The 15,498-nt window shown below is 36.7% G+C and overlaps 1 protein-coding gene across 1 annotated transcript; it reads right to left on the bottom strand.

The window, feature by feature from the left end:
• Window positions 1-913: 913 nt before the first annotated feature.
• On the bottom strand, window positions 914-15,188 carry LOC146450861 (epithelial sodium channel subunit alpha-like). The gene is made up of 13 exons (XM_085099864.1): window positions 15,096-15,188; window positions 14,323-14,589; window positions 10,186-10,312; window positions 8,527-8,740; window positions 7,800-7,930; window positions 6,582-6,745; window positions 5,152-5,241; window positions 4,524-4,638; window positions 4,054-4,132; window positions 3,151-3,208; window positions 2,636-2,715; window positions 2,126-2,201; window positions 914-1,364 (listed from the first exon to the last, which is right to left on the bottom strand). The coding sequence occupies exons 2-13, from the start codon at window positions 14,581-14,583 to the stop codon at window positions 1,203-1,205; spliced, it is 1,557 nt and encodes a 518-aa protein (XP_084955990.1). The 5' UTR covers window positions 14,584-14,589; window positions 15,096-15,188; the 3' UTR covers window positions 914-1,202.
• Window positions 15,189-15,498: the final 310 nt, after the last annotated feature.

Here is a 15,498-nt window from a genome sequence, read left to right as displayed (position 1 = left end):
AACAGCATATTGTTAAAACAATACTTGAAATATATATCTCAACTTAAGGACGGCGCCTACTAATGCTGAATATATTTTTGTGTGGTTGATGGCTGTGCGGGAAAAGCAGATCTTAGCAAGGGCTATTGGAATCCAAAAAGAAACTTGAGGCTAACCACGAATTTTTTAGAGATAATTAAGCAACATTAATTCTAAAAAGCTGTAAAATATAAAGGATGTTTGGCCTTATTATCTATGAGAAATGCATGGTTACCCCCATTCTCTTTTGGGATACGAAGAGCACTTGCCAAGTTCTGCTTTAAACTGCGCAAAAATATCCCTTTGTTAGTAGGCACCACCCATAGGAAACCCGAGTATCTCGAGATGTGCAGAACGTATGCACAGTAACAAATGTAGGCACCGCCCTTAAGACAGCTTCGTGAATCTAGTCCTAGGTCTCTAAATTTATTATACATTTCTTATTCTTAAAGCATAGAGTTTGCTCTTATTCTAAAGTTGATAAATTTGTATTAGGAAGGAATCGTTTCCTGGAACAGGAAACTTGCTGGTTTCCTTGCTGAGCATTTAGGTGCATCTCTATTGAATAACAACGACTGAGACGTCATTTTCATACCTAACTGATTTTTTGGGGGAGATTTTCCCTTACCTAGTTCAAATCTGCCGAAGCACATTGATTCAGATGCTGTAACACTGTCCAACCACTGCTGTACCATTTGGTTCGGCGCAAGAGGGGTACGTAGTCTAAGCCGCCCGGGATTAACTGAAGGAGTGAAGTTAGAGTTCAGACTACATACATCCAATGCTAAGAAGCCATCAGTGTGGCTGTGATTCGCCTGCAAGAACAGTGTCTGAGTCAATTTGGTTTGACAGATTTGAATTAGGCTAGACAGTATCTGCTTCGTGAGCCAAACAAAAAAAAAAAAAAACTAGGGCTTAGCTTAGGCCTGGTAGGTTGATCACGAAGAAAGCCTCGAAGACTTTTTTTCCACATACAGTACGCTAATTGAATCAGCGCCGTTGCTCGAAGATTGCAACTGGGAAGTCAAAATTGATTGAATTAATTTAATAAGCCACCTGAAACAACCTGGGGCGCTGCGCTGAGTCAAACTTTAAAGCGCGGGCAATGGGTTCGGCGTATGGAAGGTATTTCATCTACCACAAGGTGAACGAGGTAGTAAGTGATTATATTGAGTGACTTCTGGTCAGGTTGATATCACTTCCACTCTGCTACCTTTAGCAGCCATTCGTTTCATTGCCGTCTGCCCTAGGAGTAACAATAATTCGAGGAATTCACAGCATGTAAGCACTGATATCCCGATCCACAACCCAAGCTGACCACCAATATCTGCCAACAAGTTGACTGCCTGCAAAAATATCACAACATCTTTGAGAATAAAAGGGCGGGCAAGGTCATAGGTCACTCTATTATCACGTCGCTTCTTCTCTATAGGATTTAAGGTATGGGTTTCTGCCTCCCAAGCTAAATACTTAGATCAAGATTCCACCACCCTTTCTTGACCCTGACAAGATGAAAGCTATGTATGACAATGAAACTTGGATGTAAATAAAACGTCATAGTTCTTAATGGGAAGTGATGACATTATATGGCGTTACAATTTACGTCAAGATTTCAGCACAGCAACTTATTGGATCCGACATTTTGAAGTTCTAAAGTCTTTAAACTAAGCTAAGAAAGCCACCGAAATTGACCAAAACATCATCAAATACTAAAAGAAGGGGAAAAATTATCTAAAAAGATGAAATGGAAGGTAAGAATGTTATTTTACAGGAATATTCTAGGTACTGAAAAACCTGTCTGCCAATCAATATTTGGCGGTTATGATAGTGTCAACTTAAGTGAACACTGACTGAGCACATCATCTGTTTTTCAAGATAAATATCTGAAAAAGGCATGGAGTTGAGTGGCATAGCTCAGGTATTCATAACAGTTATAAGAGTTCAAAGTTGGCATCCCATCCCCTCTTTCCGATCTAAATACAGTTCCTTAACTAATTTGAGGTGATACCCACTTCCCAGGCTCAGACATGAGACTTTGACATCAAGCGTTAGCATTTTATACTTTGGTCTTTGTTCTTAGCAATAAATCTGAATGTATCGTTCTTACTTTGTAGTTCAGTTCCTCCGTTACTTCTTGGTAGTTTAGTCTCTCGTAGAAGACTCGAACTTGGAGAAAATTTTTGCTACAAATTTAAATTAAAGAGCAGAGCAAAATTAAGATTACATCGTGTAGAAATAGAATAACCAACATCGTAAGGCCAAGAGAAAAACAATGAAAATAAGCTTGAGTGTCTGGGTTAGTATTTAGAAGATACTCGAGGATTTCAGTACCCAGTTCAAGCAGCGTTTATCGTGTTTTATTCTTTTTACTTTTTTTGTTTGTTTGCTTTTTTGCATGTCATTGTTTGTCGCTTTTTTTTTATTATTTTTATTTTTATTTTTTTTTTTTGTTTTCTTTTCTTTGAGCAAATACGTAGTTTGCGGCATCTACAAGCGTATGAAATTTCAAAGGCGGTGAATTTGCTATAAGACTGCTGGGCGAAAATTGGGAATAAAATTTCGCTGGGAATTGATAAATATAGTATAGGTACAACCATATTCAAGATTTTATACTTACTTTAGAAATTCCACACCGTCGTCAAGCTGATTGTCATAAGCTTCGTTCGGTCGCTTATATAGACGGTTGAAAAGGGTATTCTGAAGTGACAGCAATGGGAATGATCTAGTCAGTAAGTTAATACACTGTTGCCACAATTATAGGCGTGTGAATATAACGGGGCATGCGTGCGGGATATTCTAGTACTTTGTTATCATAATTTTTTTTTAGGTTTAGTAATTTAATTAATAAAAACTATCATTAGATACATTTTCTCGACTTGATAGACTACCATAGAGAAAATATAGCCTGTTAAAAATAGCCGTAATTTTAACTTTAAGTGAGGATAAATTAAAGCTTGATGACTTCCATTTTTTTCCTATCGTAATCAGCATGTTAAGACGCAACTTTTTCAAATGTATCCAAGAATTCTAGAAAGGGTTCTCAGAGCCACCTAAACTTTCGACAATAAATCATCTGCATGGCGATATTTACCCGGCCTCAAAATGTGTCTCTGCTTTCATTAATTTGCTCACCTTATAACTTTCTGAAGGCCACTCTGCCAATGACATTGAAGTTTTAAACACAACCTCCCTGCACAGGCAGTTACAAAATAAATAATTTATCACTTAAATAAGTAAAAGCTCTTCAACAAACGTTACATCCATCTTTTTCCTTGTCCAGTATTGTGATTCCCTAATTAACTTCCCTAGCTCGTTTCCGGAGGGAATATTTACCATGTTTTCTAATCAGCGAACCTGCTCCATGTGAGCATCCTAAGTATTATGCGGTGGTACATAGAGTTCTTGAGATGAGAGAAGAATTAAGCCACCTCGAGAAGAGAGTACATCCCCTGTTCATTCCCGTTTTAATGACAACGCTTACTGTATGAATGTATTCATACATAATTTACATGATTGATCAGGGATAACGTTGTCGATCGACATGTGCAGTGATAATGTCCTCACAATATGATATATTAACCCTTCTTATGTCCTCTTGGGATTCCTACAATGAGAGGTTGACCAAACATAACTTAGATAGGAATTTCGAAGGGAGGCATGTACCTTCCTTTGATTCAGATATCTCTCGGCTAAAAATTAACACACCGTTTCAGCCATGGAAATGTGACTTTAGAAGCGTATGTCCGATTATAACGTTTTCGTGTCTCTATATAAAAGCATTATTATAGGTGATATGAAATTACTAAAATCGCTTTTAATATTAACTACTGTATTTATTCCTTATTTAGTTTGATAATTTGAGTAATATTAGTTATTAAAACAAGTAGTACAACTTTTAAGGTGTTGAAATATAGACGTTTAGGTCACATATAATGCTTTTGTATTATGGTGTAGACAGCTGTATGAGCCATTAACCTTATTTTCTTTCGATAAACCGAAATCAAGAGCCACAGAAATTTCTAAGTTGGCTCTCACCTGCAAGGCACTGGGCATCCAGTTTGACAATCCAGTACTCCCTCATTGTATTCTGTCTCCACTCCATCCAGACATTTATCTGGTACATGGAAATGAAGGCATACATGGAAAAAGCGCTACAGTTAATTCGGGAGTACCAGGTGTACTTAGAATTGATAGCAAAGCATACCTCCCCACCTCCCTCCCTACAGAACATATGTACTTTTAACATAATAACATACCACATCATGATAATTGCTCTTAAAGTAACTCCCCTTTGACTGTTTTTTTTTTTTTTTTGTCTGTTTGTTTGTTTGTTTTTTGGTGAAATGATACAAATGAATGCGCTTTTGTCACAATTTAGTAAAGTATTATTACAGATCGTTTAGGTATCGATAAGGTGAGATGATGTAATTAATGCATGTCAAAAATTCACCATCAATATCTTAACACAGACTTTCACGTAGAACAGATCGAAATGTTATAACCACCTGTTTTCGGATCCTTGAGGGTGTCACAGATAGGCTTGTTCTCAAAAGCGTATTGACCATCTGCACAACCACATTCTCTTATTTGGGCATCAGCTAAGCAAGTCCTCATGCAAGCCTGCGAAATTAATCTTATTATGAACTGCATTATTTTATTTTCCGTTTTATAGTAGGATATTCATTCGATTTTAAAGCCTGGCGAATCGAGGAGAGTGGGGGTAGAACATTTTGCCCACTCGTCAAAACTTCAACAGCTTTGAAGCTTTGACAATGAAACATGGAAGGTACATTATGTAATCGACATGGCGTCAAATGACTCAAAAAATAGGTCACTGCTTCTGGATGGCCAGAAGTTTAAGACGGATCAAGACACATGAACGTTAAAAGTTCATACCTAACTGTCGCCTGATAACTTTGCGGGAAACTTACTTTAATTTCTTAATTTAAATTTAACTTTAAAAAAATCTAACTTTATTTACATCACCGTAGGTTTTTTTAGTCTTCCCCTCCCCTCTTTCGTTCACTTCAGCTAGACAAGCGTTAATTTAGGGGAGACCACCAGGTACCATCTAAACGCTTACCTATTTTAAAGGCATTACGTATCTCTCTGACATAGCACAAATATACATACCTCTCGTGTATAAGGTTTGTCCATTCTTTCATCATCGGATGACTTTCTACAACTTCCGTTATTGAAGGGGTCGACTCGTTTGATGACCTCCTAAAAAAAAATTCGCTCATTATATAAAATGCATTGTAATAAAGGGCAAAAGTGAATAGCTCTGCGGGCGGTCAAATTTGTTCACTACGCTTGATGAACAACCGATTTCCGAGTCCGCAAGCAGTTGTTTATCCGCAGTCAAGTCTTGACCATCACTGGATGTACCCCGGAGAAACCCGCACGTCATCGTATACATGTGCAATGGAATTTTTAAAATAACTTGATCACCATTCGTAATGTTTATTCAATGATAATGAGCTTTCTTAAAAGATGATTATGATGACGATGATGATTCTTATCGATCCCAGCCTAACTGTATCGAGATTGGCCTTGTTTTGGTTTTTGGGCGTGAGGTGACAGACTCTTAATATTGACAGCATGAGAGCAATAACAATAAAACGTGGAGGGTATAGAGTAAGACCAAAACTGTTTCCTTGAAGGTCCAAAATATGGAAATCAAGCCTGTACTTTACGATTTCTCTATTTCTGCAAAGCTCGTAAGGAAACAACCAAATTGTCTGAACAAATAACCAAACGCAGTAAATGAAAGCTTACATGTTACTTTGGAAATATTAACGAAAAACAAACTTAAGGTTCCACACTCTCAATCTCATTAAAAGTTCACGAAAAGAAATAAAGGAAAACACTACTGTGAAGGAGGTTTGGAAATGTGATTTTAAATTATAATAAAATTGGGTGAACGTTTTCCATGAACTTCTATTACAACTGATATCAATGGTTTGAGGAGCTATACCAAACACTCAAAAAGGTGTTTCAGCCGATTTCCAAATACCTTGAAGTTAAAAGCACGGTTGCCACTCCTTTTTGTAACCCCCTTCTATGTATTTGAAGATCGAGTAAAACACTCTTCCTCACGTTTGATAAAAGACCATTCTCCAAAATAGCGGCAACAGATTTGAATGAGTTAATATTGAACTGAATGAAAAACTGATAGAAGCAATGGAAAGAGCACTTTTACTTTAGTAACCTTATAAAGTTTCTGCATATTAGGTGTTATGTCCGTTTAGGAAATGTAAGATGAAATTTGACAAATTCACAGACGTTAGTATGACTGGGGGTATACGTCATTTCCCCAGTCATACAAACGTCTGTAAATTTTTCATTTTTCAACTTACATTTGCTCAGCTGATATTACACCAAATATGCTGAAACTTTGCAGGGTTACTAAAGTTCAATTGCTCTTTCTAGTGCTGGTATACGTTTTTTATTTTAACTTATTTGAATTTTCGGCCATCATTTTGGAGAAGGGTCTATTACAACTCTCAAAAGACAAAAGGTTTTTGAGGCCTGTGAGCTAGAAATAGTAGGGCTACACGTACTCTTCTGACACCAACAGACGTAGAAATCCCTGGGAGAACATTAATTCCTTCTTCATCTGGGAAAGACACACTGTTTTGATCGTGGATGGCTATTCTGGCACCTGCTGAGTGACTAAGTGCTGGAACATATTGAAGAGACTCAATGAAGAGATTCAGCTTGAGCCCTGTAATAGAAATAAAAGCAGCCAATGACATCACGGCTTTACTGACAGACGACCAATGAAATCCCGACTTCGTAGACAATCAGGTCTGACATTTATTGAACCATATACTGACGTTTCACAATTTACTTGTCGTTGACGATGACTTACGCTCAGGTTGTCTCAATCTGAAAGTCAGTCAATGTCAACTCAAACAGCCCTTCTCCTAATTAGACTCACTCGGTTGATCATAATCAGTCAAGTGACTTATCTTTTGACTCCTGAAAACTTTTACATTTTTAAAGGGAGGAAATTTAAGAATTTTAAAGGCCAAACTGAACAAACGGTGCAATCACACTTAATTGAAAGTAATACCAATAAGATTTACACAAATTAGCGTTGATTGCAAAGTGGCATAAAGCGCTTCTAAACAGAATTCGATGGGTCTAAGACTTCGTTCAAAAGGGAAATCGAAAAGGTGTGGTAATTGGAGTAAAAGACATTGATGCGAACTTACATGCTTTTAGAAAGCGAATTACAGAAAAACTCGTCAATTATATTACTTGGAGTTTAATGAAGTTGTTTTAAGCTATTCACCCCCGCACGGACAAGCAAATATTTCATAGCCATATCGTAAGATCAAGAGCTGCAACAATCCCTCCCACAATGGGTTTTCATTGTGTTAGAACATTTTGAACAGAGTTAACCTTTGCTAGACAATACGTGATGCGGCTTCAAGATATCGTTAACATTATGGCTTGTAGAACTGCTTGGATCCTTTAACATCATCCGTATTAAACTGACATGTACACCAGAACCATGCAAATTAACCCACACTTCCGTCCGTCCGTCCGTCCGTCCGTTCGTCCGTCCGTCCGTCCGTTCGTCCGTCCCTACTCCCCACTTTATCTCGCCCATTGTGTATCGAGACTTCATTTTACAACACCTAGTCTTAAAACGTTATGCGCTATACCGTAGGTAGTAATTTTCACTGATGCAAAATCCTGTATTAATTTACTTTTTGTAATAGCACAGTTAGTTTAACCTCCGTTTGATTTACGTCAAAGTTTCACCTTACCTCCAAATGGTCCAGTACTGTGGGTTTTCAAAATCGTCTGATCATTGTAGTTATCATCCTTCCCGCCGTTAAACTCGTAACAGTTTCCATAACGATAGTCCCAGAAACGAGACCAGAAGTTGGAGTAGTTTCTGAAATGTGACAAAAACTTAAATATTAGTAGAGTAGTTTTAGTACAGCATGTGGTACTCATTTCATTTTGAGGGAAGTTAAACAAGATACTAAGCTTGTAGTTGTTGTTGTTTCTTTTTTTGCCTTTCATTTGTGATGAATACTTGCAAGCCGAAATTTACGTCTATCTTTATATAAGTTGTAACAGAGCTAAACTCCATCCATCCATCCGTCCGGCCCTTTGTCTGTCTGTCTGTCTATCTATCTCACAGGTTCCATTGCAAGCTTTTCAACCACGGTTCAATTTACTTAATGATTTTTCAGTAAATCACGACTTACAGACAACAGAACTTGAAACCAGAGAGTCTTGAAAATGTCTCCGCCCCATACCCCATTTAGTTTGGAAGTTCACTTTTTCTCAATTGCCGACACTGTCGCCCAGCCGCGCTTAAATTATTGGCAAAATAATTAATGATGGCCGCTTTTAGTTGATTCACTTTAACTTAACCGATTATCATTAATATAGAGCATTTATCTGGAACAACAATTCCTGTAAGTGATCAAATAGATACAGATAATACCGTGTAATAATGAACAAAAAACCTTAAAATCTCACCTGCAATCAGTTCCCCTGAAGTAACAATCAAACACGAAGTCGTTAAATTGGTGTCCCATTGCGTATAAAGTGGTGTCATTCTCTACTGCTAGCTTTGCTATCAGCAATTCTTCAGCAAGATATTCAATTCTAAGTTGTTGTTCAGGATCGTAATATTCATCAGCTGTATCGTCGCTGTCGGTTGACGAGTTTCCCAAATTGGGATTTTGAGAATCTAGATGACATAAATCGCACAATAAATAAATAAATAAATAAATAAATAAATAAATAAATAAATAAATAAGCAAGTGAGCATTCGCAGAAAGTGTAGCACGAAATGGGATTGTCTTGTTTATGAACAATAATAAGACTCAATTTAAACACCCAGAGCGACTCCATTAGAGCCAAACTCTTTGTTTAACTTCCAATTTATTCATCTCTTCACTATTATTATTTTACTTTCATTTGATAATAACCTCGAAAAGTCATATTTTATCCAAGACTTTTATTGTCAAATGTTTTACCAAATCCTTACTTATTCGAAATAAACAAGTGAAGGGAAAAACTCGTTTGTGTAATTACAAATAATTCTGCATTGCTTCAAAAGGAAACATTTTGCTGCACACCTTCCGTTCCCAACATTATAGCAACCGAGATTTAAGATTTCATTCATTAATATAATCATTAATTAATTTATTAAACGGATCGGTTTAGTTACATACCGGATTGCACTTTAGTTTTGGTTGAAGTTGGAAAACCAAAATCGACGAGAGTAATCACTAAAGCCAATCACAAGAGACAAAGCACCGTGAACCAATCAAAACTATTGCAGCTGGCGATAAAGCGGGTACCGAAACCTTTAACTTTGGTTGAAAATAAGAAAAAAAAAAAATTCAAAAAAAAAAGTTAGTTAATTTTTTTTTTAACTGAATTCAATGCAAAGTCATAAAATTACAAAAACAGCAAACGTGTCAGCCTTGAAGTAGAAATAGAACAATGTTTCCAGGGAAACATTCTCTATAATAGTTTTAGAAACCGAAGATGTCGATGCTAGTGTTTTCAAAGATTAGCGTGGTTGTAGATTTCATCCCAGTAGTTCTCGTAAAACGTTTAGTAAACAATTCCCCTGCACTAAAGTTCACGCTTGCCCGAATTCCTATTCTAAGACGTAATTATTTTCTGTGAAAATTTAAACTTTCATCTGGAATTCTTGAGTTTCTTGCGGTATAATTTCCTAAAAAACTTGCAAAGAGGTTTCATCAAATAATTTTCTCTAATTAGGGCACATTTTACGCAGTGGCAAAAACCAGAATCTGCCTCTTCAACGCGTAATTTTTTTGCTTTTCAAAGATTTTCCTGATGAGGCGCTATCCGCAGTGACAATTTCCGAACCTTTGGCCGAAGGAAGCTGAAAATATCAATTAAAAATGAAAGCCAAATACACACTTACTTAATAACTCATGACCCAAAGGTTTTATTTTACCAGCGATGGTTCAACGCCACAGCTTTGTTCTTAATTATTACATTCTGGGGAATTTCAATAAATTGGTGGATAGAAATCAAGAGAAAACTGGTTTTCGATGTGAAAGATAGCGCGCGCTATATCTTAATTGATAACCCTGTGGAGCTACCTTTTAAAGTAAGACTTCTTTTAATTAATGGTAATTACATTTCATGTACCTTTCTTGTTGTCGATGTGGAGTCTTTTACGAATTTCTTCATTTATGTCGCTGTTGTAGTTATTTGGTATGAAGTCTAATTTGACGGGGTTTTGGTTGCAAACTACTACGGCTGGAAATGCCACTTTCTGTTGATAAAGAGAGTAAGATAGCCAACAGTCACTGCAAAGTGTATTTTCGTTCAAAACGAGACCACTTTGTACAACGAGTAATACAACTCAATTTCAATTCCAGAAGCACACGTCTATTTCATCATGGTGTCATTGGTAAGGACAAGTACTAGAATCCATCAGTTTTTTGTTTTATATTCTCGTGCTAATTAGAGGTATTGTAATCGACTCCCCTCTGAAAGTACAAAATTTGAACTTTTTTTTCCACATATTTTACTGTCATTTTGAAAATAAAGAAGTGTTCACAAGACTCTCAGTATACTCTATTTACATTTGTGAGCTATTATTAATTATAATCCATCGAATATTTTCGCTCGCGCGCGATTGGTCTAAACGCCACACGTGACCGAATATACCCCAGCTAAAACTGGGGAATATCCGAGGATATTCCCCAAGTGATATTCCCCAATTTCAAAAACTTCAAGGAGCGTCAAGTTTGCAATTAAAATGAAGGTCAAGATGGGGGAACGGTTTGCTTTTGTGACAAAAGAAGAGATAAACCTGCTGGTCGATAAACCAGTATCAGAAAACAACATACGCTCTAAACGTTTTTGACGGTAAGCTGTTCGTAAACGAAATGTTGAAATACTCAAGCTCGTATTTGAGACATTTTCTCTTGGTTTGAACTCTGTTTAACAGCCCTTTGTTTAAAAATGTGGTAAAACTGAAAAATATGAAAGGCGAAAAGTTTTAGCCCATCTCATTTAAGAGTATTTATGGTTTTCTTTCGGTCTGGCGAAATGAGAAAGCCATCAACAAGCTATTAAACGAGTTTACTCGCTCACACGACGGCAAATATTACAGTTTAGTTGTAATTCAATGAGAGCAATTCGTGCTGGCCGGGATATAGGGAATTTAAAAAACGAGAACATAAATTTCAGTACCATTACTGACAGAGTTCAAGCCGGTAAATGATGATATCAATGCTCACCTGGTCGAGATCGCTCGCGAACATAAAATCTCGTCCACGAAACAAAAACCAGCCATGATACCCCGAGATGTCGAAATTCTCTACGAAGAGAAGCAGCTTGTCCTACTCTCGAGCAACAAGTTTAATCCTCAGTGATTGTGGACGACTTCGTTGCTGGCTCCATTCAATGTCAAGTTAGCAAAGAAAGCACTTCGATGGAATCCAGCAAAAACAACCGGTGGCGTCGTATTCGACTGCAGGTTCAGCTCCGATTTCTTCACAGGTCGTTTTCGGCTGGCAAATTCCACAATTGTATTTTCGATATAAAGTGCTGCTCCAATTGAACACGAGATAATAGAAGAGAACGACAAAGCGCCGGCTGTTTCGTTGAAGACAGTTTACACTTTTTACGGAATGCGATACTTTACAGTTTTTCGCTTTCAGTGATCTTTAGCTTGTTCTCGAGAGGTAGTTAGATTCCCTGTAACCTTATCCGCCACTTGTATCTTGCTTTTGTCTTTCACGGAATTAAACAAGTTTACTTTCCTTTCAAATGTTTTACCTTTTCCCCAAACGAACGCTTTCGACCTGAAGCGAAATCTGACGTGGAGATTTTGGAAGCCAACTGACAAACTTTGACATGATTGACATATGACAGAATGGCAGATCCTGCCGATTCCCGCGAGATTCCCGCATGTTGCGAAAAATATTTGAAGGATTATAAACACAATATCCTCCATTTGACTTCAAAAATATGCTCAGATATTTGTCCTTGGACATTATCTGCTCCTCGAAGCTCACAGTTTTCCTCGAGCTTCGCTCTCGGAAAACTGTTCGCTTTTCGGAACAGATATTGTCCGCGGACAAATATCTGAGCATATTTTCGCGCCAAATGGAGGCTATTGTTTATTTATAAATCACATTTATATTTGTAAACAATTACTATAATTATATTTGTAAACCATTATTTGTTATATATAAGTGCCATCTATACAATAACCCCATAGCCTGAAATTTTTTCTGTGAATTGTTTTTAACAGCAATATATTTCTCAGTTCTATATTTGACGTCTACTTGTTTTAAGAAAACTTCACATTCTGGAATTTTATCTTGTTTACGACTTTGCCATATATGCAATTTTGCGAGAGTTTAAGATAATTCAATAACTCGCATTTTTTTCTAATTTACTGATATATACATCTTGTAAGGTGAATTTTTCCCTTTTACCTGAAAGTACAAACCAGAAGTTTTCAAAGTTTTCCCAAAATGGAAGAGCAAGAAGACAATTGTAAAATAAGAGATAGATGGTTTCTGTTTCCACTTTGCAAAAAGTACAGGTATCGTGTAGAACATAACCTATCTTTGCTAGTCGCTTACTAATAAAAACGATATCATCCAACAGTTTTAACTGAAAGCTTCCGAAAGGTTTCCGATGAAACTGACAGCAAATTGAGAAAAATCTTTGACACAGTAACATTATCTAAGTCAAAGTCATTTTTCAATTGATACTATTTCCTTTTTTGTAATGAGGAGTTCATAGAATTATTTACTTTTACATAGCGCAGGATCAAACACTTTTTCCCCGCAGCAAAATTCCAATAAACCAGTTTTCTCCTATCATCATCCAAAGATTTCAAGTGGCCAGGGATTGCACTTCGAATCCCTGCCCACGTTGAAAAGTTTGATTGTTTCAATCCTGTATCTGCTGCAATATTGTCTGACTCTAAACTTCCCTTATCGAATTGCATCTGACTAGTTAATAGGATACCTGCTTTAACATAGTTGTGGTATTAAATGCTCTTTCCGTCTATTTTAATAAGCTTATTGTTCCAAATTATATTTCCGCAGTAAGAGGCAAAGTAGAGAAAGCATTCCTAAAATCATCCCACCACTGGAGGATCGGAGTTCACTATAAAATGATGAATTGATATTATAATCCCTCATTGTATAATTACAGCTAACAAAAAAAGTCCCAACATAATTTTCCAAGAGGTTGTCCAAAAAGGCCTTCCATGGTATTTGGCCCGGTGAATAAATTCTTGCAAGCCAAGCTAATCTTAGTGATATTATAGACGTTTCAATATCTGTTAACCGAAGTCCTCCAAATTTTATGTCGTTAACTACTGCTAATCGAGCTATTTTATCAGGACCGTTCCACAGAAAATTATATATAATAATGTTAAGTTGTTTTATAAACTCTTGAGAAAAATTTAAACACGAAATTAAAAATTAAACGAAAAGAATTCGGCTTCGACTGTTGTCAAAAGATGTACGACAACGTGAAAATGGCCTGTTATGACCAATGGCCTATCGTGACTATGCAGTGTTGTGATAACAAATTGATATTAATTAACGAAAATTCAAAGCAGTTTGGAACTGAATACTTTGTATTCCTAACCAAGACTGCATGCTGGACTAGTTGACAGTCATGTCCATGAATAAATCATAGATGTTTTTTTTTTTTTGGTACCCTTTATTCTCTTTGGAAAGTTTCAAATGTTGTTACTGGTTGAAGATTAGGCATGAAGCAGTTTCTTGTTTGGTGTTTGGATTTTTTCTATAGTCGACGCTTTTGTATCCCCCGTGAATTCCCAATTCAACCTACATATGCGTAAATAATTTAATATTTACGTCTAAAAGTTTGCAGCGGAACGCTTTGTGTTAAGAATAATTAAGCACCCCCTAATGGCACATGTAATAGTTACTGGCATGCAAATATGCCAGAGAGAGGACGCCCAAGGTAGTTTTAATCAATATTAAGGCCAATTTTCTGGGTGCAATGAAGGCTAATTGTACTGTTCGTAATAATTAGAGTGATTTCAAGTAATGATTATACACAGCAATCACTTTTCTTTTGCAGCACCTCTGCTGCACGGAATAAAAAGTGAAAACAATGCTTAAGGCATTTTAAATTCTTGAATGAATTCCTATAAGGATGATTACTACGTTAAAAAAATATATTAGTGCGTTTGCTAGACCCCATGTGATATGTTCTTGTTGTACATAACTATTTCAAAGCTATTCTCTGTGACAGTTAATTCACGTAAGAATGACTTACCGTTTTATGTTTGACTTTCACTACGGTTGATACAGGCCGACTCAGAAACAATTCAAATAAACCATGAATCTGGTAGAAGAACATAGCAAAGGCACCGCATATGAAAACAGTCCAAATAAACCGGCTAAAAATCGTCTTGGTTTCTGCAAGCCTTCCTACTCCATGGGTGGTAGTATAGTTACAGAATTCCTTTATTAGCTCCTTAGTTGAAGGAGCCATCTTGCTGACTTTGGGCGATTCATCAGAATTTCCACCTGTCATCTTCGCCTTGGATAAATGAAATAAAAAGATACGATTTACTGATACGATTTTTATTGCGATTTATCGTAAAAACGAGAAACCAGAGAACATGCATCCCCTATATTATTTTCAAACTGTCTTGCCATCTCGATTTTCAAGTTCGTATTGATCGTTTCGTACATCCAAAGAAATTGTCTGATTACGCAGCTGACTTACAATTTAATAAATGTGAATAAACGTTTCTCTTAAGCAACGAAAAACAATGTTAAGTAACTATACAGATATACATATCGTATCATCTAAAATTTATGGACCTATTCCGTTTTCGCCTAAGTACGTAGCAAAACCATCAACCAAAGACATAAGAAAGTTAAACACTAATATTGGTGAGCAAGTCCTTGGCAATTACCTGATCGAGATACAAGGGTATATATTTTGGCTATTACAAATGTGCGTTAATAGCCAAATTTAATTTAAAAGAAATGGTTCACTGCAAAATCTAATACTTACCAAGCGAAAAGTAAATCACTTACCAGTGAATGACAGACTCAAAATTTCACTTCTTCACAGGAAAGAAAAATGAATAATTGAAAAGCTTTGGCAAGAAGTGACACATTTGCATCCTGTTTTGGACCAGTCCGAGGACGCTGAAATGCAATTGTTGCTTGTTTGCTTATATTATGTATTTCATTATTTACGACTGATACATCAATGTCAAAAGGACAAATAGGTATAGATAAGTAATTTCCGATAGAGCAGCTATTTTCTCGTGCCGCATACGGCAACGAATCTAGGAAACTTGCCCTCCGTTTTTCTTCGTGTTTTGCGGATCTTTCGTGTATGGGCGCGTTAGATCTGGGTACGACAGGATGTGCGCATGCAGATCGAGAAAAACAAAATGAGATTCGACGTCGTTTTGCAAGCAGAAGCGCAGCA

The sequence above is a fragment of the Pavona decussata genome, unplaced genomic scaffold (assembly GCF_977016875.1).
Source record: "Pavona decussata unplaced genomic scaffold, jaPavDecu1.1 SCAFFOLD_417, whole genome shotgun sequence".
Classification (NCBI taxonomy): Eukaryota; Metazoa; Cnidaria; class Anthozoa; order Scleractinia; family Agariciidae; genus Pavona; species Pavona decussata.
The sequence above is the reverse complement of the archived record's forward strand: the minus strand, read 5'-3'. Positions and strand labels throughout refer to the sequence as shown.

Coding starts and splice junctions, on each gene's coding strand:
- LOC146450861 (XM_085099864.1), bottom strand. CDS start 14,583: ATGACAGGTGGAAATTCTGATGAATCGCCCAAAGTCAGCAAGATGGCT. Junction 8,741..10,185: donor CCACATCGACAACAAGAAAG/GTACATGAAATG, acceptor TATGTCATCTAG/ATTCTCAAAATCCCAATTTG. Junction 5,242..6,581: donor CGTCTGTTGGTGTCAGAAGA/GTACGTGTAGCC, acceptor ATTTTTTTTTAG/GAGGTCATCAAACGAGTCGA.